At 42.5% G+C, this 27,960-nt stretch overlaps 1 protein-coding gene across 1 annotated transcript in view; it reads right to left on the reverse strand.

The window, feature by feature from the left end:
- The window catches only part of LOC138758287 (ELAV-like protein 2), a 136,447-nt gene that overhangs the window by 82,517 nt on the left and 25,970 nt on the right, over positions 1–27,960 (reverse strand). Inside the window, exons 3-4 of the mRNA XM_069926992.1 lie at positions 25,264–25,519; positions 811–914 (exon numbers count right to left, since the gene is read on the reverse strand). Of these exons, the coding sequence (XP_069783093.1) occupies positions 811–914; positions 25,264–25,519 (360 nt within the window). The remainder of the gene's footprint in view (positions 1–810; positions 915–25,263; positions 25,520–27,960) is intronic.

Raw genomic sequence — 27,960 nt, forward strand, 5'->3', positions numbered from 1 at the left:
TTTTTTTTGGAAGCTCTGGGAAAAGAAGTTCCTCTTCTGTTCCAAAATAAATGAAGTCAACACTATGAAATTGAGCATCTTTTAGACCGTCCATCAGTTCACAGGTGTGATCTTTGGCACGATCAATGCAGTAATACATTTTCCACTAGGATAAAGTCCACCCCTCAAGTCTGGGATCAGAATTTAACTAGATCAGATGTACTGTAGTGGTTCTGGTCATAAAGAGATGTGGAACCCCTTTAACTTGCTGAAAAGGTTCATTTAGTCACCTGAAAGAATAGCAACTACTCAGGCAAGCCTTCACCTTCCAATATCCTGGACTTTTCTCCAGAAATTTCTTTTGATTTTATATCCCCCCCCAAAATCCAAAACATTTTTTAAATGAATAAAGCAGCTCCTTCAAAAACAAAAAGATGGAAAGGTGCTACATTAAACTGTGCAGATCTGTAACCCTTGCTGCTCTCTTCCAACAAAACTGTGCAAGTCACCTTTTGACCAAATGTGCAGGATCTGTGGTGAAGGGCCATTGTTATTTTATTAGCCATTAGCCCCAAGGTCAGAACATGGGTGAAGAGATCATGTGAAAGTTGAAAATGAAAGGCCATTTTACTTAGACATGCACTTCATCCTAATACCAGCTAGGATTTCAGTGAAGAAATCATTCAAAAGGTGCCTCTTAAATGGTTTGCTTTTGAAGTGAACAAGATATTGTTATTGATTAAAGCAGATGAGATGCATTACAAACTTATCAAATCTATCCAAAACCAAATTTATTAATACACCCAATATAAGATTGTTTCCCAATTTTACCTTTATTGTTTTGGTTTGCAGTCTGAGACCATTTAATGTGTTGATGGCTTTTTCAGCATCCTTTGGATCCACGTAGTTAACAAAGCCATAACCAAGGCTCTGACCTGCAAAAATGAAAATGCAAGTCAATTGCAAATCCATGGCTACTTTTGCCAATTTTGTAGAAAGGGAACTATAACAATTACAAAACAATTTAATGAAAAGCACTCACAATAATTGATTTATTCACAGCATATGGACATTTACTAATAATGACTCCCAATTCATAACTGCCTCTGGACCAAGAAGGCAGTTAACCACATCTCAAACTGATGCAACTTTGTAACAAAGCATCACTTTAAACATATTCATTGGGGACTAACCTTCTGGAGTTGTGATCTAGTAACCAAATCTCATGAGAATTTGAATTCCGATTTTAAAAAGTGAAAATAGAAATGATCAGTGGATATTGTAAAAATATTATGTGGTAAATATGAAATAATACCCAGTTTGATGGTTTTTTTCATTAGCTCTGAAATTCATCTCATCAAAAGTTAACTCTCCAGAGTTCAACTAGTTCCAGAACTGTTTTGTTTTTCTCTTAAAAACATTGTTTGGTGATTGCAGGTAAATAGCATCATAGCTTTAGCAACCTGGGTTTAGCCTTGATCCAGTGTTGAAAAGAGTGCACATTATCCCTGTGCGCACATGGTTTGCTCCCAAACGCTCCACTTTCTTCCCACACTGAGCTGGTTTCTGCAATTTACCTCCAAGGTTGAGAGATTGGAGCATTAAAGGAGAGTTGATTGATAAGAGGACTGTTCTTGGATACAGCTTAAACACAATGGACCAAATAAGAGTCTCACTTCATTAGAGGATGTGAGAAAATTTCAATGTCCTGCCATAGAATACAAATTGCCCTCAATTGACCAGGTGTCCAGACCTTTTCCAATGTGGAAAACTCTCAACTGTTTCAGCAAATCATTTACTATCACCATTTTTTTATGGTAACTTGGATGGTGGACAAATGCCAGCAGTGTTCAAATTATTCTTTTTTAAAATGATTATTGATTAAATCTTACTCTTCTGCCACTTTTTCTTCTTCATTTGAAGAATACTTCAGTCAAACATTTAGAGTTCTCAAAATTACAACAGAAGTAACTACAGAAATTCAAACTGGAGAATTTTTACAACAAACAACTGAAATTAATCATAAATTACTGATTTCAAATATTAATAAATTTTGCATTTTCAATCAGCATGTGGCTAAATTTAAAGCACTCTTTGATGTTATGGAGGTTCCTTTAGTTTCAAATTCTGGTTTTCAGTCCAAAATGGAACAGGATTTATGTGGCAATTAGGGCAAGAATTACTGGGCAAAGTATAATCAGAGTGGAACAAAAATAAAATCACAGGAATTAACAGGACAGATACAAAAGCCAAATGATTCCTCTGGATATAGATAGTTAAGACAGAGGAATAGAAACTGATTTGCCCAGACGGCAGCAAATATTTGAAATTCTGTACCAAGAGACTGGTGGAGCATCAGTCATAAAACTAGACAGACACATTTTTGCATAAGGGGACACAGTCAGAAAATTAGCTGATCTAAAACATCTGCTACACTCTCACTGAATGGCTGTGCTGGTATGAAGAGCCAAATAGTTCATCTGCTTCCATTTCTTGAGTAACCTAGTTGTTTTATTGGAAAACAAATGCTCTGATGAATTTATAATAGGAGTGTCACAGAAAAGCTTAATATCTACTTCCCATCCTTAGTCGCTTTGAAATAAACGCAATCTACATTTTTATGCAACAAGTTTAACAGCCAAGACACTACACACTAGATCTCTTTCTCCTTTCTTTGGCTTGGCTTCGTGGACGAAGATTTATGGAGGGCTAAAGTCCACGTCAGCTGCAGGCTTGTTTGTGGCTGACAAGTCCGATGAGGGACAGGCAGACACGGTTGCAAGGGAAAATTGGTTGGTTGGGTTAGGTGTTGGGTTTTTCCTCCTTTGTCTTTTGACAGTGAGATGGGCTGTGGTCTTCTTCAAAGGAGGTTGCTGCCCGCCGAACTGTGAGGCGCCAAGATGCACGGTTTGAGGCGAGATCAGCCCACTGGCGGTGGTCAATGTGGCAGGTACCAAGAGCTTTCTTTAGGCAGTCCTTGTACCTCTTCTTTGGTGCACCTCTGTCTCGGTGGCCAGTGGAGAGCTCGCCATATAACACGATCTTGGGAAGGCGATGGTCCTCCATTCTGGAGACGTGACCTACCCAGCGCAGTTTGATCTTCAGCAGCGTGGATTCTAGTTACACTAGATCTAGTTACACTGGATCAGCCAACAAACCAAGCTTATTATGCTTTTGAAACCAATGCAAATCCATATTTCAAATCCATACATCAACATCCTTTCAAACCTTAAAACTATTAACACCAGGAGCTATAATTCAGCTTAGTGTTTTTTTTAAAAAAAACATACAGGAGTGCAGTGCTCCATATCTCTACCACCCTTTACATGAACTATTTCCTAATTTCTCTCCCAAACCCATGTGTTTAATTTATCCTGATTAACAACTGCCATATACACACAGAGTTCATCTTTACTTCAACAGTTCATCCTCAGATTCCCTCCATAGATGACCTGATTTTTTGTCATCTTTCTGCTCTAATGCTTGAAACAACACAATTTATCAGGAAGTTATCAATATACTTTTTCCTGGATCAATAAATCCTCAAAAACTGTACGGTGTCCAGATCTGCATATAAAATGCAAAATGTGATCTAGCCTAGTCTTGTACAACTGAATCCCAAATCAATAGAGACAAATGTCAAAGGAAAGGAATATTTATGTTGCCTTAAGGAAAGAGATATCAGAAGAGACATTTTCTGATTAAATAAAAGGCAGATAGCATTATAGACGACTGATTTTCATTGAGAAATCTACATTCAAGCCTATAGTAGAAAAGCTATTTAGTTACAAGTGCAAAGGCTTCTTCAAATTATCTATGTAGTGTGAAATAGTTTTTATTAAAAAAATGGACGAACAACTTGTGGTGGTACACCACTGGCCTACTGCAGGGGGCAATCTCTGTACCTGCAGAGGAGCATAGGGACAAGCCAACACCTGGCCAGCTGTCAATCAGCCGACCTGAATGGACCAAGCCCCACCTGGTCGGGTGTCAATCACCCTCCAGAATATAAGCCTGAGCCGGCCCTTCGACATCACTCTCAGAGTTTATAGCAGCACAATTTCACAGCCAGCTCTGTGGAAGTTTGCGTCGAATAAAGCTTGTTGTGCAGTCTTTTGGTTTTGTGTGTTTGCTTCTGACCGACAGCACACCACACAAGGCCATGTGCCAACAGAACTAAGATGAACATGTCTAAAAGGGCTGGAAATGTTCCTGTCAGGCAGCACCTATGTATAGAGGAACAGCTATCAATTTCAGGTTCAAATCCTTTATTAGAAATGGCAACTCTTTCCCTTTCTACTTTTAAAAAGAAAATTCTAATATCTACATTTTATTTCCTATTTTCACAACTTAAAAGTTTAATGTAGGGGATCACTCAATGCTGTGAATGGACAGGACACCAATCTCGTGGTTCTCAGCATTCATAGAAAAAGTTACAAAAGATACCATCTAAATAACTTAGACTTTAAAACTTTCTTAAATGGGTTTAAAAAAAAATGAATCTGGAATCCTTTCAACCTTCGGAGCTCACAGAGTTAAGGAATCAGAACTGCAGGAATGAGGCCTTCTTCAAAGAAGCAGCCATGAGCAGAGGTTCAACCTGGCCCCCCCCCAGGCAAGCACTTCTGCTGACAGAGCCAGCTGAGTTATACAAGAGTCGGCAGAGATTAATGAAGCCCAACGCTCAAGGCTCTGACTCAGAGTGGAACCGCCAATGAGAAAGAAGAAACAAGTATGAAGAAAATATCAGAAGAGGAGGAGGAAGCATCTACAAAGAGCAAAGGTAAGAAAAATAGACCAAGCTAAAGAAATCGCCAAATGCACTTTGAAGGATTTGGTGAAGATTTTATTGGGCAATAATGAGGTTAACAAAAAGTTAAATGATTTACATGCTGGAATGAACAGCTTCCAGACTGCTTTGGATGAACTGACTCAGAATAAATAATTCAGAAGACAGACTTGAGGATGTGGCTGAAAAAAAAATCAAGTAAATACTGGGGGGAAAAAGACACGATCTGGGGGAAAACTAGCATGAGCAATAATGTCAGAATTGTTGACCTGCAGGAAGGCATGATGGGTCAAGCCCCTATTAATTCCCCCTCCAGTGGATTGCCCAAGTACCAGGAAAAGATAAAATTGGTGAAAGTTGAAATAGAATGTGCAGACAGTGTTCTCATGCCACACCCAAGGCTGGACCAGAGAACATGCTCTGTCCTGACAAAGAAAAATGATTTTTTTTTTAAAAGAAAGGTGAGGTCCACTTGAGGTGGATGGCAAGAAATTTGATTTTTAATCTAGATATCAGTGCTGCCCTCCTACAACAAAGGTCAGAGTTCAATCCCCTCAAAAGGGTTTTTGAGGGAAAAAGGATACAGCTATGTACTTCGGCAACCCACAACATTAAAGTTATCGATGCAGGGTGGGGAGAAGATGTTTAAAACTGACATAGGGAAAGCAGGGAACTTTATTAAAAGATTTCCAAGTTTGGCACCTGAAGATGCCCCACTCTGAAGGTATAAAGAACTGCAAAAATTATTTTGTTTCATGGTATTTCAAATTAATAACTTTAACCATGACATTTTCTTTTGCAGGACATTTTCTTTTGCAGGAATATTTTATGTAGATAATGTATTAAGGGCAACTGTGAATATATTTTTTGGGAGGCCATGGGAGGCTGGGGTGGTGGTGTTCTATTCTACCTAACATCATGGTCAATGGGTGCCTTTAGCACCATATGGAGGGTAAGGTCTGACCACAGTCTGGGTAGGCATCTAGTTTGTTTTGGGGATTGTCCCTTTTCTTCACTACATCTTTTCTAATTTTCTCTTTTTGGTTTCATTTGGAATTTGTCTCTCTCCCTCAAGAGAGTTATGATTGGAATTCAGGTGGCAGGTGCTTGGTGTTCAGGATAAGGTGGGGGGGGGGGGGAAGCAATAGATATGTAGACTTCTGAGGAGAAGAACACACAAGTAACCTTAGGATAAAATACAATGTTTTGCTAAAAATTTTGACACTCCACATCTTCAACACGTAGGTGTAGACTCTTAACCATGTCCCTCCCTTGGTCCCCTGCATCCAGGAACCACCTGGGATTCCGCAGAGATAAGTCCCTTGGCAAGAGATTGTTGAATCCAATGAAACCTTTTCTTTTTTCATCTTTTTCTTATCTCTCCAATTCTTTAACTATCTCTCTCCTTTTTTTTCCATGGGTGAATGGGAGAGGGAGGCTTAGGGCTTGTTCTTTTTCCTTACTCAAAATTAACATTGAATGATAAGATTATGTTTCTTTTATGTAATTGATGAATTCCTGGTTTTCATGTTAATTTGAAAATGTAAATAAAAATAAAAGTTTAATGTAGCAGCACAAAAGTCAAATTAAGGACTAGTACACGCCCCATTTTATGTTTGACTTTTTAAACCATGCACTCTGGTAACCAATCATTTTTCTTTTATATTTATTGTTTTCAATTTAATGTACACTATTGAAGTTGTTTTCTTATGAAATGCCTGTTTGGCAGCAAATAGTTTGGTGCACATGTACATTGTACAATGTATATGACAATAAACTCAACTTAAATATACAAGTGTATTTCAGGACAAGTTTGGGAATGAATGGCAAATTTTTGACCAGATAATCCTGCACCAAAATCAAAGTGGCAATCAAAATGACATCAAGAACTCTGCAAGGTACAACAACAAAGATCCAAAAAGGTAAAATAGGATTATTTTCAGATGAGTTGCATTTAATTTTGGGTTGTTAACAGCTTCCTCATCTGCAGTTGTTGGTTAATACTTCAAAGTAGCTTTAATTCTTTTTTGGAAGGTACCCCCACAAGATGGTTGGGGAGGGAATTCTAGGGTTTGGACCCAATGACAAGGACAGATAATACTTGTAAATTGTAAAAATGGGAAACAATGCAAAGGATGTATAGGCTTGTTTCAAAAAAAAAGTGAGACTGCAAACAAAGAAGCTGTAGATGAGTTTTGAATTACTTCCAAAAGGAAAACTCAAATTAGCTAAACAGCCTTTACTTGTAATACACACGGCATCCTATGTAATTATCTGTTTTAAGCACATCTCTAAAATGGTAGAGAAGTCAACAAATTAACATTGCCTGTAGACTGGGCCAGTCAAACAGTAGATTCAGAACCACATTTCCTATTTGTTCAGCTGATGCATTTACCTGTACTTTGCAATACCAAAATTCTAAAAGGTGAAGCTGGTCATCCTTCTGCTGAAACTGCATAGAAGAAATAAACATGTACTTTTGATGAACGACATAATCTTGATATTATCAAATGGGTTAAATCAAAACTACAATGCTGAATGCAAAATTAACCAACAGAAACCCACCAATTAGATTCTGGGGGTGGGGGGGAATGTTGATAATTGAAGATTTCAATCTTGAGCTGAAGCTTTGGAAAGATAATCACCACGTTGCAGCGAACTCAAATTCACTGTATGTATTGTTCAGATAGTTGGCTCCTCTCCTGCTTCCACCTTCACTACCCCAATTTAAACCCTGGTTTTCCCACCTTACCTCAGATTCACCTCAGGAATCTTGTTTATTGGCCATTAATAGTAAGCTATTAAATGCAGGTTTGACCTCCTCACTTGTCCGAGTGCATTCAGTCGCATTACACACATTTTCTGTTTCAAGATGTTTAACCTTGCACAACTCTGACCATGATGGCTTAAATTTCTGAAAGTAGCATGAACCAATCTATTTGTCTCAACTTTGCAGCAAACCCAAAGACCACCGTCTCTTGCGTGCTTACCTTATCCTGAATAGATTTGCAATAGATTCCTCAACACCACAAATAATAGGTCCCTTCCATTGATCTCTGAAGAACTGGGTCAAAAATTGAACTTAATTTTCTTCTAGATCAGCATCCTTCAGATTGGATATTTTTAATCAGTAATAGTCTAGCGATACAGATATTCATAAAAAGATCAGTGCACACAAATAACTGCAGTCCTAAAAAGGTATTGTATCAGAGATAAAGCTCTCAAAAAAATTAGTTTGTCACAAAGCGACTTTCCTGACTAGATATTTTCATATCCTTTGGAAAATCATTTTTTGTCCCAAGAGGCAGCCTAATATTATAAAAAGGCACTTTGGATCATTGAGTTTACAAGAGTCATGTTATGCTACAGCATTCAAACTATGCATTTACCCATTTTAAAATCAAATTGGCAACATACGGAGGGCTGTGAAGTAACCTATTGAATATTTTCAGTATGACATCCTAAAATATAAAGTGCACTAAAGGAAAAAAAGGCATCTATACCCAGCTCATGAAAAAGAAATATTTTTTTCCACCCTATGGTGAACTAGGATTCACTAGAAGTGTGCTGTACTGACGATTGGTCCCGCCTCCCAGACCCTCCCCCGGGGGTCCATATAAAACCCTGGTTTCCCCCTAAACCTAGAACCCCTCTGAAGCCTGTTTATGAACCCTACCGGTGTTGTAAGCTAATAAAAGCATTAGTTCTCCCTCCAATCGAGTGTGAGATTTTATCAACGCTACAATTTTATTAACTTACAAACAAGGATGGAGGCGTTGCTCAAGTCCAGTAGGCTGTTTTTTCTTTGGCTTGGCTTCACGGACGAGGATTTATGGAGGGGGTAAATGTCCACGTCAGCTGCAGGCTCGTTGGTGGCTGACAAGTCCGATGCGGGACAGGCAGACACGGTTGCAGTGGTTGCAGGGGAAAATTGGTTGGTTGGGGTTGGGTGTTGGGTTTTTCCTCCTTTGCCTTTTGTCAGTGAGGTGGGCTCTGCGGTCTTCTTCAAAGGAGGTTGCTGCCCGCCAAACTGAGGTGCCAAGATGCACGGTTTGAAGCGATATCAGCCCACTGGCGGTGGTCAATGTGGCAGGCACCAAGAGATTTCTTTAGGCAGTCCTTGTACCTTTTCTTTGGTGCACCTCTGTCACGGTAGCCAGTGGAGAGCTCGCCATATAACACGATCTTGGGAAGGCAATGGTCCTCCATTCTGGAGCCGTGACCCACCCAGCGCAGCTGGATCTTCAGCAGCGTGGACTCGATGGTGTCGACCTCTGCCATCTCGAGTACTTCGACGTTAGGGATGAAAGCGCTCCAATGAATGTTGAGGATGGAGCGGAGACAACGCTGGTGGAAGCGTTCTAGGATCCGTAGGTGATGCCGGTAGAGGACCCATGATTCGGAGCCGAACAGGAGTGTGGGTATGACAACGGCTCTGTATACGCTTATCTTTGTGAGGTTTTTCAGTTGGTTGTTTTTCCAGACCCTTTTGTGTAGTCTTCCAAAGGCGCTATTTGCCTTGGCGAGTCTGTTGTCTATTTCGTTGTCGATCCTTGCATCTGATGAAATGGTGCAGCCGAGATAGGTAAATTGGTTGACCGTTTTGAGTTTTGTGTGCCCGATGGAGATGTGGGGGGGCTGGTAGTCATGGTGGGGAGCTGGCTGATGGACCCCTAGTCCCCCGACGCAGTTGAGGAGTTTGCATATTGGATATACTGCCTCCAGGCCTACCTAAATGCGACAAGGGACATCTTCCATACCGACTAGTGCCAGAGATCGGTGCTCATCTCAAGGGTAGGAACAAAGGGGTACAAAGTCGTTCGAGACTGCCCGACATACAAGGCCACCGTCAACGCGCTGAAGGTCCGCTACATGAATGCCCCGAGTGAGGTCCAAGTGAGGCACTGGCTCACTCTATGCCATCAACAGCTCGGAGAGTCGATTGACAACTACCTGCTGGATCTGCAGTCGCTGGCTAAGAAGTGTAGGTATGAGGCCACTTCGGGTTGCGTCCGGGAAGATGAACAGATCCGGAACACCCTAGTCGCAGGGGTCTGCTCGAGGTATGTGAGGCAGAGACTACTCAAGTCGGGAAGGAAGGACCTCACTAGCCACGTCAAGTTGACCAAATCGCTGGAACAAGCCAGTCTTGAGAATGGCGACCTTGAGGCCAGTGAACTCGCGGTCTCGAGTGGGCACCTCCAAGGACTGGCAACCCCCACTCTAATGGCTGCTGTTTCCAGAGCGTGGGAGTGCTTCTTCTGCGACAAGGGACTCTAGTCAAAGACTCTGTGTGCTCCAGCTGTGGGAAGAAGGGATATTGGGTGAAGGTCTGCCACACAAAGGGAGGTCCAGGAAAGTCCATGGCCTGTACCGATCCTCAATTCAATTCCAGCCCGAAGCCACGTACGCCAGACTCTCCTAATATCGCCTATTGCACAACCACCGCCTACAGAAACAGCATGAAGAGGGTCAGCTGCCAGATTTTCAATTCAGCGCCGTCATCGTCAGAGGAGGAAGGAGGGTGGCCATCTTGCCACGAGGTCGACACCATCTTACCTGCACAGGTTGATTCAGGATGGAGGTGGACATTCGAGGGAAGAACACACCATCTCCGGCAACCTGGCATCGCTGGTCCTCAGCCAGAATAGACCTCAGCAGCTCAGCAATTTGATGGCGACAGTGAAGGTAAACAGACATTCAACCAAGTGCCTGATTGACACAGGTTTCACGGAAAGTTTCATAGACACATGGATTGTGCAAAAATATAATTTAAAAATGTACCCCTCTAATTACTAAACCTTTCTAGCGTCTCAGTCCCCTTTGGTGCGGGTACAGAAACAGTGTATAGTTCATCTGTCATTTGAAGCGGGGAATTTTGTAAATTTCGCATGTTCATTTTAGATGAATTGTGTGCTCCAGTATTGTTGGGTCTGGATTTTGTCACCTAAAATGCGTAACCTTGGTGTTTTCTGGTCCCCTTCTGCCGATAACAGTTTGGAACAGAGGGCCCTCAAAACCAAGACCCACTTGCAGCCTCTCCATGCTGAACATCGACCACCCCCCCACCCCCCCATTCTCAAACCTATCTCCCATCGCCACCAAAAGCAGGAGGTACAGCGCAGGAAGCAGGGAGTTTATAAAGACGGAGATCCAGAGCCTGCTGGAGGAGGGGATCATCAAGCCTGGCACCAGCCCGTGGAGAGCACAAGTGATGGAAGTAAAGGGGGAAAACAAGTCCAGGTTAGTGATTGACTATAGCCAAACATTTAACAGATACATACTCCTCGACGCATACCTCCTCCCTCACATTTCAGATATGGTGAACGATATTGCGCAGTATCAGGTCCCTTCAACCGTCGATCTGAAAGCTGCCCATTACCAGCTGCCAATCTGTTCTGAGGACCACCCGTACACAGCATTTGAGGCCAACGGTTGATGCTATCAGTTCCAGAGGGTCCCTTTCGGTATTACCAATGGGATGTCTGTTTTTCAGTAGCAGATGGACAGGATGGTGGACGAGTACAGGGTGAAGGCTACCTTCCCCTACCTCAATAATGCCACCATCTGTGGTCACACCATGGAAGACCATGATGCTAATCTCCAGAATTTTCTCCACATGGCGAGAGCCCTGAATCTCACCTACAATTTTGACAAGTGTTCAGGACTTCATGACTGGTTATCCGAGGCTACATGGTAGAGAATTGAGTCATTGGCCCCGACCCTGATAGTATGCGCCCCCTGTTAGAATTTCCTATCCACAGAACCACAAAGGGTTTGAGGAGATGCCTGGGGTTTTTCCTCATATTACGCCCAGTGGGTCCCTCAATACACCAACAAAGGTTTGTCCCCTCTTAAAGCCCACCACTTTCCCCCCTTTCAGCTGAAGCCCAGACAGCTTTTCATTACCTCCCAAGTTACATTGCGAAAGCTGCCATGCATGTGATAGACAAGAATGTACCTTTCCAAATGGAAAGTGACGCTTCGGATGTAGCCCTGCCCACTACTCTCAATCAGGTGGGCAGGTCGCTTTCCTTTTTCTCACCGATGCTTCAAGGCTTCGAGCTCCGGAACCAGTCTGTGGAAAAGGAGGCTCGGGCCATTGTAGAAGCCATAAGGGACTACCTGGCTGGTAGAAGATTTATGCTCCTCATGGACCAGCACTCTGATGCATTCATGTTCAGCAACGCTAAAAGGGGCAAAATCAAGAATGACAAAATTGCTAGGTGGAGGATCGAACTCTCCACCTACAGTTTTGATATCATCTACCGGCCAGGGGCCCTCAACAAATCTCCAGATGCCTTATCCAGGGGATGCTGTGCCTCTGCACACACTGGTCAACTGTGGACCGTACACAATGCCATCCAGGGGTCACCTGCATGGCTCATTTTGTCAAGTACTGCAATGTTCCCTACTCAATAGAAGGCATCATGCCAGGTCTGCGCTAAGTGCAGGCTGCACTTTTCTCACCACATGAAAGCGCACCTGATTAAATCATCCAGGGCCTTAGAATAGCTCAGCATCAATTTAAAGAGGCCACTCCCCTCCACGAACAGTAACAGCTACTTTCTCTGTCATCGATGACTACTCCCGCTTCCCATTCGCCATCCTATGCCCAGATACATCCACCTTGTCCATTATGAAGGCTCTAGACTCTTTTCACCTTGTTTGGGTATCCCAGCTATATTCATAGCGATCGGGGTTCAGCCTTCATGAGCGACGAGCTGTGTCGATACCTGCTGGTGAGGGGCATCGCATCCAGCAGGACTACCAGTTACAACCCTCGGGGAAACAGGCAGGTTGAAAAAGAGAACACCCCGATCTGGAAGGCTATCAAACTTACCCTGAACCACAGAGGCCTTCCAGACTAACACTTGCAAGATGTCCTCCTAATCGCACTCCACTCAATTCAGTCACTACTCTGTACTGTGACCAATGCTACTCCTCGTGAGCTCACGTTTACACTCAACAGAAGGTCGGCATCAGGGACTACACTCCCAGCCTGGCTCACTAGCCCTGGTCTGGTCCTTCTCAAGAAGCATGCGAGGAGAAGCAAGACTCCACCAGGGGGTCAAAGGGTGAAACTGCTCCAATAACAACACCAAGTACGCCTAAGTGGAGTACCCAGATGGCAGGAAGGACAGTCTCCATCAGGGACCTGGCACCCTCCAGAACAGTGGATCAATTGCCTCAGGTACTCCACGATCTAATGAGCTTTTTCTCCCCACCCCCGTTCAGGGCCTCAGGGGAACCAATTCAGGAGGAGAGGGAACCCCCCTCTATGGTTTAGCTGGAGCCCCAGCCCACTACAGGTGGACTAGGAGACTCAAGGAGCCCAAGGGCCCCCTGGTGCCAAAATGCTCCACCAGTATTTCCAGACCCCCAGACCACCTGAATTTGAAATTAATGTTATAAATATTTCTCTTGTGTCTTAGCAGCTTCTGATCCTTGTTCTCTTCATCCACAGACCCTTAATTCTGAAGGAGTGAATGTAATGAACTAGCATTCACTAGAAGTGTGCTGTACTGACAACTGGTCCCACCTCCCAGCCCCTCCACGTTAAATGTTTGGCTAACCCGGCAGCCATTAGAGTGGGGGTTGTATATTATCCTGGTTTCCCACCTAATCCCAGAACCTCTGAAGCCTGTTCATGAACCCAACCTGTGCTGTAAGCTAATAAAAGCATTAGTTCTCTCTCCAGTCAAGTGTGAACTTTTATATACGCTGCATTCCTCAATTGCAATGGATTCCTGCTGCATTTAAAAATGAGCAATTTCAAGGACACCAGCTTGTATATACAATTTAAAACATTGCAGCACAGGCCCTTCAGCCCACAATGTTATGCTGATCTATATAAATCTACTCACAAACTAATCCTGCAATAATATCTGCAGTTTCAGGAGTCAAATGTCAAAGCAATAAACTATCCAAATGACAGAATAAGGTAGGTTTCTCAAAATCTTTTACACTTTCAGGATATTCCAATGAATTTGAAAATTAATGCAATGGTGATAACAGTATCCTTGCTATATCCAAACGAAATACTGAGATTCAACTGTTATTTTCAGAAATTCAACTGACAACAAATTTTAATGCAGTGAAATTTACACCAGGGTTCCAGTAAAAATAAAAATGCTGAAGGAACTCAGCGTCCATAGGAGGTAAAAAGATAACCAATGTTTCGGGCCTCAACCCTTCAAGGTATGAGCAAAAAGCATGCAGGTGTCTTGAGTATAGCCTCAAAACCAGATTTTATTTGGCTAACATTTACCTTGGTGTGGTGATACACCACTAGCCTACTGCAGGGGGCGATCTCTGTACCAGAGGACAGGCCACACCTGGCCAGCTGTCAATCAGCTGACCTGAATAGAACTAACTCCACCCAGCCAGCTGTCAATCAACCGCCCGGGATTATAATCCTGAGCCGGCCTCTCCCGAGCCAGTCACTCAGGTGTTACCAGTACAGCTACCACTGCAGCAGAGACTTTTAACTGAATAAAGCCTGTTGTTCAGTCTTTCTAGAGTTTTGTGTCGGCTTACTGCTGCAGCCGTGCATCCCAATTTATTCAGTTAAAAATTTAGACTTGCTGTGGAAAAGCTCCTAACCGTCGGGAGCCTCGAGATCAACCCCCACTACCCAGAAGCCCAAGCACACTTCGAAATCTGGAGGCACGCGGTCAAGGCAGTCATCCAGGCACACTCCAATGTGGTGAACTCTGGTCAGGAGAAACTCGTGGTGCTCCGCACAAAGTTTGGTCCCTGTGCCTTCCAGACCCTCAAAGGCGGTACAGAGTACCTGGAAGCGATGACTACCCTGGAGGCCATGTACAAGCCCCCAACGAACGTGGTCTACACCAGATCCCTCCTGAGTATTCGGGCCCAGCAGCCAGATGAGACAGCCAAAGCCTACCGGGGAGCCCTGCGTGTGCTAGCACGTCCATGCCTGGCAAAGCCCGGGGTGAACGAAGGGGAAGTTGAGAGATTGGTCAGAGACGCCTGTGTTTGAGGTCTGTGCTTAAGAGCCACCCGCCAGATGTTACTAGAATATCTACTCCCTGGCCCAAACTATAGAGGCAAGTCCACTCCTTGGGGGCTGCAGCCCTTCATGCTGAAGCCTTCGACTTCCGACTTCCCCAAGCCTCCACGTGGACACCCAGACAGCAGCCGTGACTTGGGTACCGCTGGTAAAAGAACACTTCGCTGCCACAGGCTCCCCGCGCCCGTGTAAGTATGGTGGAGAACGGTGTGGATCAGATTGACGAGCGCACCAAAACTGCCAAGCAAGAAACCAGTTCTATTTGCGATATGGCAAGAAAGGGCACTACGCAAAAGTATGCCTCTCGAAGACTGCCGGCAGCTCAGCGGCCCTCTACAATCATCTCGCTACCCCCCAGGCGCCACCATTACTTGTCCAGTGACTTCCGTCCTCCTTGCCAGCCCCACTTCCGACCGACGGGTTTTACCACCACGTGCTTGCCATGAGTGTTGTCCTTCCCAAAGCCTCGCCAGCCAATGCCAGTGAAGATGACACTTCCGCCGGACCATGACTGAGGCATACCAGGTCTGTGTACAATGCAAGCCTCGCTTCTTCCGCCACCCCATGCCCACGTGGTGAAGGCCACTCAGCCCTTCAAATTCCTCAATATTGACTTCAAGGGCCCCCCGCCTTCCACAAACCGGAACGTCTACTTCCTCACAGTGATAGACGAGTACTTTAGTTTTCCCTTCGCCATCCCATGCCCAGACACCTCCACAGCCACCGTCATCAGGGCACTGACACAGATCTTCACTCTGTTCGGCTACCCCTCGTTCATCCACAGTAACCGGGGGTCCATCTTCATGAATGAGCAGCTGTGCCAGTACCTGACAGCAAGGGGCATTGCAACTAGTTGCATGACTAGTTACAACCCAAAGGGCAATGCGCATTTGGAGCGCGAAAACGGGGTGATCTGGAAAGGAGTATTCCTAGCCCTCAAGTCAAAAGGCTGGTCCGTGGACTATTGGCAGTACGTCCTCCCCAAGGCTCTTCACGCCATCACATCGCTCCTGTGTTTGGCTACCAACGAGACCCCCCACGATAGCCTGTTTTCATTCCCCAGGAAATGGGTGACTGGAATCTCCTTCCCAGCATGGCTCTAGTCTCTGGGATCGGTACTCCTGTGTAAACACAGGCCCACAAGGCTGACCCCCTGGTCGAGCAGGTGTTTCTCCTACAAGCCAATCACAACTATGCCTACGTCAGGTACCCCAATGGCCAGGAAGACACCGTCTCAACCAGGGATCTGGCCTCAGCAGGAGCACCCACCTCAACACAGCATCCTCCAAACGCCCCAGGACCACGTCGGCCCAATGCATCTCCCCCATCTCAGACACTCATTGCTCATTCACGCCGCAAGGGACAACCCTTCATCCCCGTCCTTCCAACGCCTCACAGGCTTGCTAATCCAGGCTGCCCTGGCCACCCCACTGCACTGTGCCACATCAACTGCCCTGGTGCCCGTCCTAACCACCCCATCTAACCCTCCCAGCACACCCTCGACGACCTTTGACCAGGAGCCAACCCTGCAACGGTCAGAGACTCCGAAAGCCACCGGACTGTCTAAAACTGTAAATACACACAACACCAAAGACCATTGCTAACCCCCACCCAGGACAATTTTAAAGAAGAGGGTGAATGTGGTGATACACCACTAGCCTACTGCAGGGGGCAATCTCTACTTGCAGGAAGATAACCGGAGGACAGACCACACCTAGCCGGCTGTCAATCAGCTGATCTGAATAGACCCAACTCTACCCGGCCAGCTGTCAATCAACCACCCAGGATATAATCCTGAGCTGGCCCCTCCTGAGCAGTCACTCAGGAGTTACCAGTACATCTACCACTGTTGCAGAGACTTTTAACTGAATAAAGCCTGTTGTACAGTCTTTCTCAAGTTTTGTGTCTGCTTGTGGCTGCAGCAGTGCATCACACAGATCCAAATAGGAAAAATAAAATTGATTGAATAGCCACATAACTATTATATGCAAAAAGAGCAAAAGTAAATGGAACTGTTAGGAAGCATTCCCTTCTGATGAGCTGTTTGAGTGGATGTAAATACTTCGAAGGGGACTTTCTAAATAACTTTCTTCCTGTTCTATCATCTCTTTTATTTACATTTCTGTAATCATTGCCTTTTTTGCCAGGATTACTCTGCAGTGTAATGCACCTTTTTAAACTCAAATAATTTCCAAAATACATTCATTATGTAAGCATTTTGGGGCAGCTACAAGCAATGTGCCAAAAAAAAAAAAGGACAAAGTGCTCTCTTTCTGGCAACTGCTTTTGTTAATTATTACATCTTGAATGTTCCAAAACATTTGATGCACAAAACAACTTAAAAATGTCATCACTCTCCATTATGGAGTATGTGGATTTTTTTGCTAAAATTAAAAAATAAAATGCCTGCTTCTGAACTGTTTAAAATTATTCAAGAATCATTGTCCACTAATTGACATTAGCACGTTCAAAAAAATTACTATTTTGCAATGATTTTAAAATCTTGACCACCCATTAGCATTGTAATGAACAAAAGGCACATAGATGGTACACACAAGGATGTAGAGAAGTGGTTTTCAAACTGCCATCCCCTAAACTCATATACCACTTGAAGCAATCCCTATGCTTAAGTGCTCTGCGATGAGTAAGGGATTGCTTCAGGTGGTATGGGGTGGGTGGGGGAGGGAAGTTTGAGACTCACTTCTCTAGACCCAATTGTTACTGAAATATTTTGCTTGAGAAAAATTGTAATTGTCCCATTTCCTTTGGAGTTATGAAACAGTGCACATAACGAGTCAATTAGGGACAATTAAAACATTTTTTCAACCTTTTTCTTCTCACTCCCATGCCACCTTAAACAATCCCTTACCTATCACAGAATACCTATGGCAAATGGATTGCTAAAGGTGAGCTTGGGGACAGCAGTTTGAAAACTACTGTTATACAAGATCTCAAAACAGATCCTCCAGATTTTTCATTGTACATTAGTCATCTTAAAACCACAATTTATTCCATAATACTCTTCATAATTCTCTTCAATTAGGGATCACCTCTAACAAATCTAAAGCAGAAGACCAAGATGATGCAATTACAGTATGCCATTACCCTTTCAAGCCTGTTCTACACTTCAAAGGGATCACTTCCTCACCCACCAAGCTAGCATCTTAAAATCTAGCATTATCAATCTTTAATATCCTCAGCAGAGCACAGACAGCCTTGCGTTGAGTATTGGTAAGATTTACAACTACTGTATGAAGGAATTTCTTGTGTTAAACATCAACCTCATTTTGTTGCCAGAGAAAGTAGACAAGTCATTCCAGAATGGATAAACTGAAGTGATTGTTACATAATTTGCAGCCATTTCATGTGATGCTCAATTAATATTATGCAGACATCACAACAAATTTAGAAAATTGCCATTGTGCTAAAAATGAAAAAGTGATGCATTCAACTGCACCAACCACAAATGATATTTCATTGCTTTAATTATTTTCTAGTTTATGTAGCTTTGTAAAACTAACCAATTATTTTATAGTTTAACAATTAAAAAAAACTAATTTATTCTGCCACCATACACAATTCAAGTCAACTAATGAAAGTTGGAAAATTTAGATATTTTGCACGAAGACTTTTTACATTCTTTTCACGACTGTGAAACTCAAGCAACCTCACAATGCCGCTTAACCCTTGGCAAGATTAGTAAAATACTTAACTGTGGGAAGCTGGGTATTTTATGGACTGATAATCATTTGTGTAATGATCTTCATTTCATCTTGAGGGGAAACAAAATTGTGGTGCCTTTATTCGCATCACTTTGCTAACCATTTTCTCATCAAATACAAGAATTATGTCAAAAAGTCCTCCTCTGAACTGTGTATATTTTTCTGAATCACTGTACCATGTGACTTTCTCTCAAATCAGAAGAGTCTACTTTATTTTCATTCTATATTATCAAAGAGTTCTGGCCACAAAACTGGCCATTTTACCCAACTTGCCCATGCCAACAAAATTAATTTGATTGCTTGTTTTTGACCCATATCCATATTGGGGCTACATGGCTGTCAGCGCAACGCCTTTACAGTGCCAGCGATTAGGGCCTGGTTTGAATCCCGCACTGCAAGGAGTTTGTACTTTCTCTCCCACGTCTACGTGGGTTTCCTCCGGGGGGTTCCAGTTCCTCCCACCATTTGAAGCATTTAGGTTAAATGCTTGTAAATTGGGCAGCACTGGCTTGTGGGCTGACAGGGGCTGTTTCTGAGCTGTATGTCTAAAAAAAATCCTTCTATACCTTTTAGTCAATACAGATTTATTTTTAATAAGAAATCTTTTTTCATGTTAACCCTTTGGATTCAGTGTCCCCAGTTTTCCAGGACTGGTTTTATACCCAACTACCAGTTGGTTCAAATTGGGATTCATACTGTAGTTTATCCAATGGACCCAGTCAGGAGCATATATTATGAAAGGTTAAAAATAACCAGAAAAATCCAAAGGGTAATTGAGAAATTATAATTAAATTTTCTAGCAAAGGATTTAAGCAATGAACTGCACAGGTGTGCTTGGGCATGGTATGGAAGAAAGATATCCAAGAGCAAATAGAGAAAATGCTCCAGACTGATGTGGAAAAGGTAAAATGGATACCAAACTTAAACAGGAAGGGCTGGATAATTAAGTTGAAAATGTTACAATAATTCATGTTTGTCAGAACAGTTTGCAAAAACTAGAATATGAACTAAAAAGCTCTAAAGGGCACTAAACCGGGAGGGCACTAAACCAGGGAAAATACACTTTTTCATATTATTGGTGATAAATTAAAGTTTACAGTAGTCTACAACCATATATTTAAACATCAAAGACTATATTTAAATTGTGCGACCTTGTGATAGCTCAAAATGGCCTTCATCTCATTAAAAATTAAGCATTGGTCTAGTAAATGAAGTCCTATAAAACCAAAAATCATTTGTTTGGTTGTTGGAATGTCAGAGCAGATGGGATCAACAGAATTGAAAATTAGCTTGGTTGAAGGAGTCAGGTTTGCAATGGAGGTTTTTATTTTAATAAAAAAAGGTAGTCCCGTGATCAGTGGTGTGCCACAGGCATCAGTGCTGTGTCCATTGTTCATTAACATTAACAATTGGATGACAGTGTAGTTTTCAGACGTTTGCAGGCAACACCAAAATTGGTGATTTACTGAACAGCAAGAAGCATTATCCAAGTTTATAACAGGCCTTGATTTTTAAAAATTCTCTCTGTATTGCAGTTTGTTTTGCACTACCAAAAAGTGGAAATTCAGCTTCGCCCACAGGAGAAAGAATCTCAGGGCTGTATGTGATGTCATGTATGTACTCTGACAATAGATCTGAATCTGAAATCCAGACATTCGTTTTCATGGGCATTGCATACAGGAGTTGGAGAGGTATTGCAACAGCTAATACAAGATATTAGTGAGACCACATTTGAGTATTGTTTGTAGCTGTGTCAGAAGGATAGAATTAAGCTGAAATCAGCACAGAAAAGATTTAAAAGGATGTCAACAAGGCTGGAGGGCTCAAATTATGAGCAGAGGCTGGGACTTTTCTCCCTGGAGTGTAGGAGGCTGAGGTATGACCAAAGGAGATGCACAAAAATCACAAGGGCAAAAGTAAGTGAATAGTCACTGACTTTCTCTCCCCTCTCCCCCCCACCCCCAGGATAGGAGACCCTAAAACTAGAGGGATAGGTTTAAAGGGGAGAAAAATTTAGAATCAAACCAAGCAAGTTTTGCCACCTTTCCTCCCCTCACCCAGTGTGGGGGAAAAATTGCCAGAGAAAAAGATTCAGTGGTGGGTACAATTGGAATATTTAAGATGTTTATGAAGGTACTTGGATAAGATAGGTTTGGAGATACAAGGACCAAATGCAGATAATGGAACTAATTCAGTTAGAAAACCTGTACAACTGTGACTAAGACAAAACATGGACTTTACAATTCATAGCTGAGATGTAGGGTGTGCAGAAAATAAGGCTGATCCCCCAGGGCTCCAGCAACCCAGGTTCAATCCTGATCTCCGGTGTTATTCTGTGACTATATGGACTTCCCAAGACCTTGTGGGTTATGCTTTGAGCAGTTCTCTTCCACATGCCACAGACATGCTGGTGGTGTATTAATTGGTCACTCTAAATTACCTGTAATGGGCAAATCAGGGTACAATTGAAAGATATGCAAGCACAGGATGCAAGGAAATTATCCCAAGGCCAACATGGATTGAATGGCCTCCAATGTCACGAGTCAGACAAGTGCAGAGAAAGGAGCAACAAAATGCTGGAGGAATTCAGCAGGTCAGGTAGCATCCATGGAAGGCAATAGACAGTCAATGCTTTGGGCCATAATCCTCCATCAGGAGTAGTAAGAAAGCAGCCAGAATCTCAAATGAAAGGGGCAGGGGAAAGCAGAGACTGACAGGTCATAGGGGACTAGAGGTAGGAGGGGGAAAAGAAATAGGAAAAAAGGCAATGAGAAGATTGGAAGAAAAGGAGCTTGAATAGTTTGTTTGCCAGAGTTCAGAAAAATTGAGATTGATTACTGGTTAATTCACAGTTGGAACTATTTGTCCAATACAAACATTTTGAAAAGTTATCAAGGTCTTTAAGGTTGAAAGTATTCTTTTGAATCTCCTGTGGATGGAGAACCCTTTATTATATAAAGTTACTATAAAATGGAGGCCATTTTCTGCAAAGAAAAAAAATTTCTGGACATTTAAATCAACAGTCATGTTAATTAGGAAAATAAGAGAAAAGTGCAATGGAAAATGTCATAACTCAAGGTAATTAGCTAAAGAACTAGAAGATGAAAAGGACATTATTTGAAATGAATAGCCTGACAAGGGGGTGGAAGTAACGTTTGGATGAATAATAAAGAGCAGTATTGATTTACCACCAAAAAGGGCAGTACTGCAGGGAGGGTCACACTGTGGGAACAGCAGTGCAGACGTCATGGTCAGCACTGCTGGGAAAATGGATAAAGATAAATGATTTAGACGGTTAAAATGGGATTTGAATCAAAAGGAGGTTTTGTGTGGGTAGTGTGGGAGTTCAGAAGTCTGCTGCTTGTGAGTGAAGCTCTGCTGTTTCCAACTACACATTTCAAGCAATTAGCCAGAGTGGATTTACTCCATCATGGAACTATCTTTCGTCTAATGTGCTCGTTAAAAGTTTAACATCAGTGACTCCACCGCCAGTTCATCACTGATTAGCTTGGCAGTCGGTTGTTCATGACATTTTGGTGACATCTCAAAGACCTGGGAGTCCTGGCCTCACCTTCGAGGAGCTTGAAACACTTTGGTAGATTGCCAAGAAGCCAGTTCACAAAGCATCCAGAGATTTCTGTTCAACCTTCTATAAGGGTTTTAAGAAAGGACTCATCTCAGACTCTAATTTCGACATGGGGAATATGGGATGGTGTGCTGAGAACGACAGAGTTAGGACAACTTCAATCAACATGAAATGTATCCCCTCCTATTGTTTACTATTGTTTTATACAGAGGTCTAGTTTGTTTTTTCATGAATATGCCAAACCCATCATCCTCCTGGTTCTACAGGAGTTGTGCTGGGCCAGCATCTCCAACAGCCTGTGGCCAAGAATTCTTTCACATCATCCTCATTGACTCCACAAGACCAGCTCATCGTCCCAGCACATCCCCACTAGTCATAAATTGAGTAGATTCATGGACTCATCAGCTTTCTGTCACTTCAGTGGCTTGATTTAGACTGTGTTTCACAGAGAAATGAGCCGCTGCGGGTGTGTGCGAAGCGACATTCAGGTGGCAGCGCTGAAGGTGCTGTTCTGGCACCTGAAAGGTCTGCACAGCGGGGAGAGGCGCCGCAGAGCAAATGCTGGCTCCTGTCGACTGTGGCCGTAGGCCCACCTGCTTTCAGGAACCTAGGGGGAGTGCTCAGAAGCGGAGAATACACCTATCCGAAGAGGGTTGGGTAAGTACTCCTCAGGTCAGGGTTCTCCACTAAGTTGGCCTCCCAACAGCCACATTCGGGTAATTTAGGCAGCTTAACATTGGGGTATTCTGGCCACCTGAAAGTTGCTATGGAGTGTGGAGCCCCTGTTTGCATTCTTGAAGGGGGTGCTTCTCAAATTCTTGCTGCATTTCAACAAAATGCTCCTGATCTCTGAGCACTCAGTGCAGAGGAAGGAGGATCAGTTAAAAGTTGTCCTTGTTGGTCTGGAACTGGGCCTAAACAAGTTGGCCATCCATAGGTCCAGTCAGTGGGCAGTCAAGGGTTCAGCTTGGGATGAATGCTTGCTCCGGTTCTGAGAACACCTGTGTGCCCGTGTATCCCTGGAGAAGGAGCACTTGGTGTTCACAGGCAGTTTGAAGGGTCTCTAGGAACAGATGGCTCCCAAAGGTGTTGACAGAAGGTGTCAAAGGTATCAACAGAAATAAGTTGCAAATTAAAACAATTATGCATTGTGCAAATAGCCTGAATTGTGGACTAATGTAGTTCTTGTACATTATTGATTTACTGTCAAAAAGGGGACAGTACTGAGGGAGGATCACATTGTATGAGCCGTGGTGCAGAAGTCATGTTCTGCACTGGCAGGAAGATGAAGACAAATAAAAGTTTAACACTGGTGACTCCACTGCCAGTTCATCAATGATTAGCTTAGCTGTTGGCTGTTAATGACTTTGAGGGTGTTTTGAAGGCTTGAGAGTCTAAGCCTTGCCTTCTAGGACTTCAGTAGGCTTTGGCAAATTGCCAGGGAGCCAGATCACAAAGCATCCAAGAATTTGTTCATTGCTCTGCTATCGCCGTCCAGTTAAGGACTTGAATCTCAGACTCAGTTTTCAACGAGGGGATCCACTGATATTAAACTTTAACAAGCAAATCAGCCAAAAGATAGTTCTGTGATGAGGTAAATCCACCCTGACAAACTACCAGCTAATTGATTGAACAGTGTAGCTGGAGTTCACAAAGCTTTACTCACAAGGAGCAGGCTTCTTCTGAACTTGTGGTGTGTCTCAGGGAATCTGTGCTGGGACCACTGTTGTTTGTCATCCATACCAATGATCTGGATGATAATGTGGTAAATTGGATCAGCAAGTTTGTTGATGACACCAAGATAGGAGATGATGTGGACCTCAAAAGGTTTTAAAAGCTTGCAGAGGGATATGGACCAGCCAGAAAAAAATGGCAGATGGAATTTAATGCAGACAAGTGTGAGCTGCTGCATTTGGAAGGACAAACCAAGAAAGGACATACAGTACATGGTAAATCATCAGACACCGAGGAGTGCTCAAGACAGAGGGATTTGGAATACAGATACAGTTCCCTGATAGTAGTGTCACAGGTAGCTCGGATTGTAAAGAGATCTTTTGGTATACTAGCCTTCATAAATTAAAGTAAGACTGTAGGAGTTGGGACGTTATGGTAAAGTTGTACAAAACATTGGTGAGGCCATATTTGGAGTATTATGTGCAGATTTGGTCACCTAACTGCAGGAAACATAACGACGATTGAAAGAGTGCAAAGAAGATTTACTAGGATGTTGCCTGAACTTCAGAAAATTATTTACAGGAAAGGTTAGGCAGACTGGGACTTTTTTCCTGCAGCGTAGGAAAAAGGGGTGATTTGATAGAGGTATTTAAAATTATAGACTGAGAAAATGTAGGTTGGCTCCCCCCCCCCCCCACCCCCACTGAGGGTAGGTGAGATACAAACTAGAGGACATGGGTTAAGAGTGAAAGGGGAAAGTTTAGGGCAAACAAGAAAGGATACTTCTTCAAAGTAGGAACATCGAATAAGCTGCCAGCTGAAATGGCGAACGCAGGGTCAATTTTAAAATTTAAAAAGAATTTGGACAGGTACATGGATGGGAGAGGCATGGAGGGTTATGGACTGGGTGCAGGTCAGTGGGACTAGGCAGAAAAATAGTTCCGCTCAGAGTAGAAGGGCCAAAGGGACTGCTTCTGTGCTGTAATGTTCTATGGAACCAATACAATGGTCTGTATTTCATCCACATTTGACACAATTATTCATGGTTTCCTACTTTACAAGTCATTTATTCAAAACTTTAAAGCAGAAATGAAGCACCCATGTCTGAAGAATGATCTGCAGAGACCTTTACGCATCAAATGGAAAAAAAATATCCAATTTTGTTGCAAGATAGTTATAAAATGGCAGTCAAATGTTGGTGTCATACATTTCAACTTTGTACACAAAAAAATTATACCAAATTCATTGGTTTATAACTTTTAAATATTTTCTAATCTCATGGATGAAAGTGCAATCTACATGCAAAGAAACAAATCAAATATAAACCTCTGACTAAAGTCAATAGCATCAAAAGATTCCAGCAAAGCAACTTTGAAATACCTGGTGCTGCACTACTAAATTGTTCATACTGCAGGCTCTACACACTCTGTGACTACATGAAGCAAATAAAACATACAATTCTCAAGATCGAGGATACCTGTAATTTTGTCCCGTACTAGTTTGCAGGATTCTATTTCACCAATGCTGCCAAACAGGCTTTTGAGCTCCTCTTGTGTCATGTTTTGAGGCAAGTAGTTGACTATTAAGTTGGTTTTGCTGTCCTCTGGCATGGTGTTACTGTCAACAGGTGATGAGCAGTTGTTTGTACCAGTGTTGGTGTTTGAAGGACCATTTGTTGTATTATTACAAGTTGGACCATTGGACAGTTGCGTTTCCATGGCAGCAATTACCTGCTAAAAATAGATAAGTCACCATTATCTTTATGAACTCATTTAAAAATTCAATATAACCCAAAATCTTTCTGAAATAGCATTGGTGTATTTACGCAAGAAATACCCAAAATTCAAGCCTGCCCCCTGACCATAGGTTATCACTGTACTGCTTTGGTATTCCAATACAAGAAACTGCCTCCACCTTTTCTGTCATTTTGATACAGTGCAAAATTTGTTACACAAACTTTAAAGTTCATGACTAGCAGTGATCACCACACAAAAGTCCATGGAAAATTTTAGTTTCTTCAAAATTTAAGTGCAGATATTATGTCAGGAAATTCAGAAAACTAGTCAGGTGGAAAGACTGAAGCAAGCACACAGTGATGGGCCAAATGTGATTACATGTGTACTGCCAAATGAGTTTGTCTCGCTAGTCTTTATTTGCAAATCTGAATGCAGGAATGAGACCAGGAAAGTAGATCAAATTAACCAAAATAGGCACAAGCTCCTCACATCAGGAAATGCAGTTAGTGTAGCAGTTAGGACCAGGATCAGAGTTAAAAATCACGCATTGTCTGTAAGGAGTTTGTACATTTTCCCTGGGGACTCTGGTTTCCTCCCACCCTTCAAAACATACTGCGGATTGTAGGAGTGGCATGGGCTCGTAGGCCAAAAGGGCCTGTTACTGTGCTGTATATCTAAATTTAAAGTTTTAAACAATTTCTTAAAATGTGAAAATTAATCTTGTGAAACCAATAAATTTAGAAGGCCACTAAACAAAGTAAATGGATGCAAATACAAATATTGGTTATAACCTTGGAGACAAGGCAGTTAAGCTACAATATTATAATTCATTAATATTTTTAGCTTGAGGTATGCAGCAATGTAGTACATGGTCACAATGGTAGCAGGGCCAGATCAACACAATGTCACTAAATGGGTCAAATTTGGAAATCACTACATTAACCAGTGTTCCTTCCCTAGTTTAAAAATCTCAAGAAATTATGCTGGCATCAAGCAAGATTCAAATAAAATTCATGTAGTGGGAGAAGCCAGTGGCATATTAGTCTCTCCCTTCTCTCCCCCCCACCCCAAAACACAGAGTCGGGAAATTTCTCCCCAATCCACTAACAGAAGGTGATGGAATATTTCTGTCCCTAACCCCCTTAGTCAATAGACCAGATTCAAAATGGAGATCAAGATTTTCTTAGGCAAGCTAATCAATGGCAATCAAGTAGAGGGGGGGATGCACATCAACCAACAGAAAAATTGGCTCAACAGACTTCATAAGCATGACCAAGTCCCAACCTCCACACAATATAATAAATATCTGGACACATTTAGGCAAGGAATGCAATTTCCCTTCAAAATTGTGTTTCGAGAAGCACCATCATAGATAATGCACAACCTCAAACCATTCCAAATTTTAAATATATATTAAATGTTACAAGCAAATCTTAATTTACAAAACAAACCAAAGCAAAAAAAGTTCTACAATTTGAAGATAAATCTTTGGATAAAATTTAATAATCACACAAGATCACCTTTGAGCCTTTCACATCTTACAAATGATTATTGTACCCGAAGCAGGCTTCAATATTTTAAGTTACAAAGTCCAGGTCTTGTGAATAGTCACAACCTTTAGTTTTACGAAAGGATATTTACATTTCATAGGAATCGGTTTGATATTCTGTACACATCACCAATTCACCCATGCTGCAAATACCCTCCAAGATTGCTGAATCCATGCATGAACAGTTTTGCAGACTCTCAGTCAGATTTACGCCATCTGGTGGAGAAACACTGCTGCATGCCGTTTCATAGGAAAAGGACATCTTTGATGCCAAGACCCTTCATATGCAAACTTACAATCTATTGGTATGCCATAGTTTGCAGCAAGTTGTTTATAGATTTCAAAATAAAAATTCCACTTGCCTATATGCAACCCAGCTATATTAAAGTCACATTTAGTCACTAATGAAACCAATCTAAAGTCCTTCCATACAAGTGTTAACAGCTGCAAATTACTTTCACAAATATAGTGGAAACAAGATTACATCTTCATTTTAAATCATCACCAAGGTTCTACTGCAACTACATGGTTCAGTAAAGAAAAAACACTACACAACCCAGTAAGGGGGGGGGGGGGGGGGGGGGGGGGGAAAGAGAAGAAAAACAAAACAGTATTTCCACCAACTGGGGACCTAAATCACCTTCTACATTCTTGCGAGCTCAAGTCAAAAGGAGGAATTTTAAAAGTTGAGCTCTGCAGTTGCATGGAACAGTGCAAACTGCATCCAGGATCAAGCTGTGACAACCTTCAGAACCACAACAATTCCAACAGATATTTCACATTTTAGAATTCATACAAGAACAGAAAATCTAGCCATAAATGCTGTTCTTTGTTGGAAGTGGTTCTGGGGAGAACAACAGTTTTCTTATTGGCTCATTTCATCCAAAGT

The sequence above is a fragment of the Narcine bancroftii genome, chromosome 1 (genome assembly GCF_036971445.1).
Source record: "Narcine bancroftii isolate sNarBan1 chromosome 1, sNarBan1.hap1, whole genome shotgun sequence".
NCBI lineage: Eukaryota > Metazoa > Chordata > Chondrichthyes > Torpediniformes > Narcinidae > Narcine > Narcine bancroftii.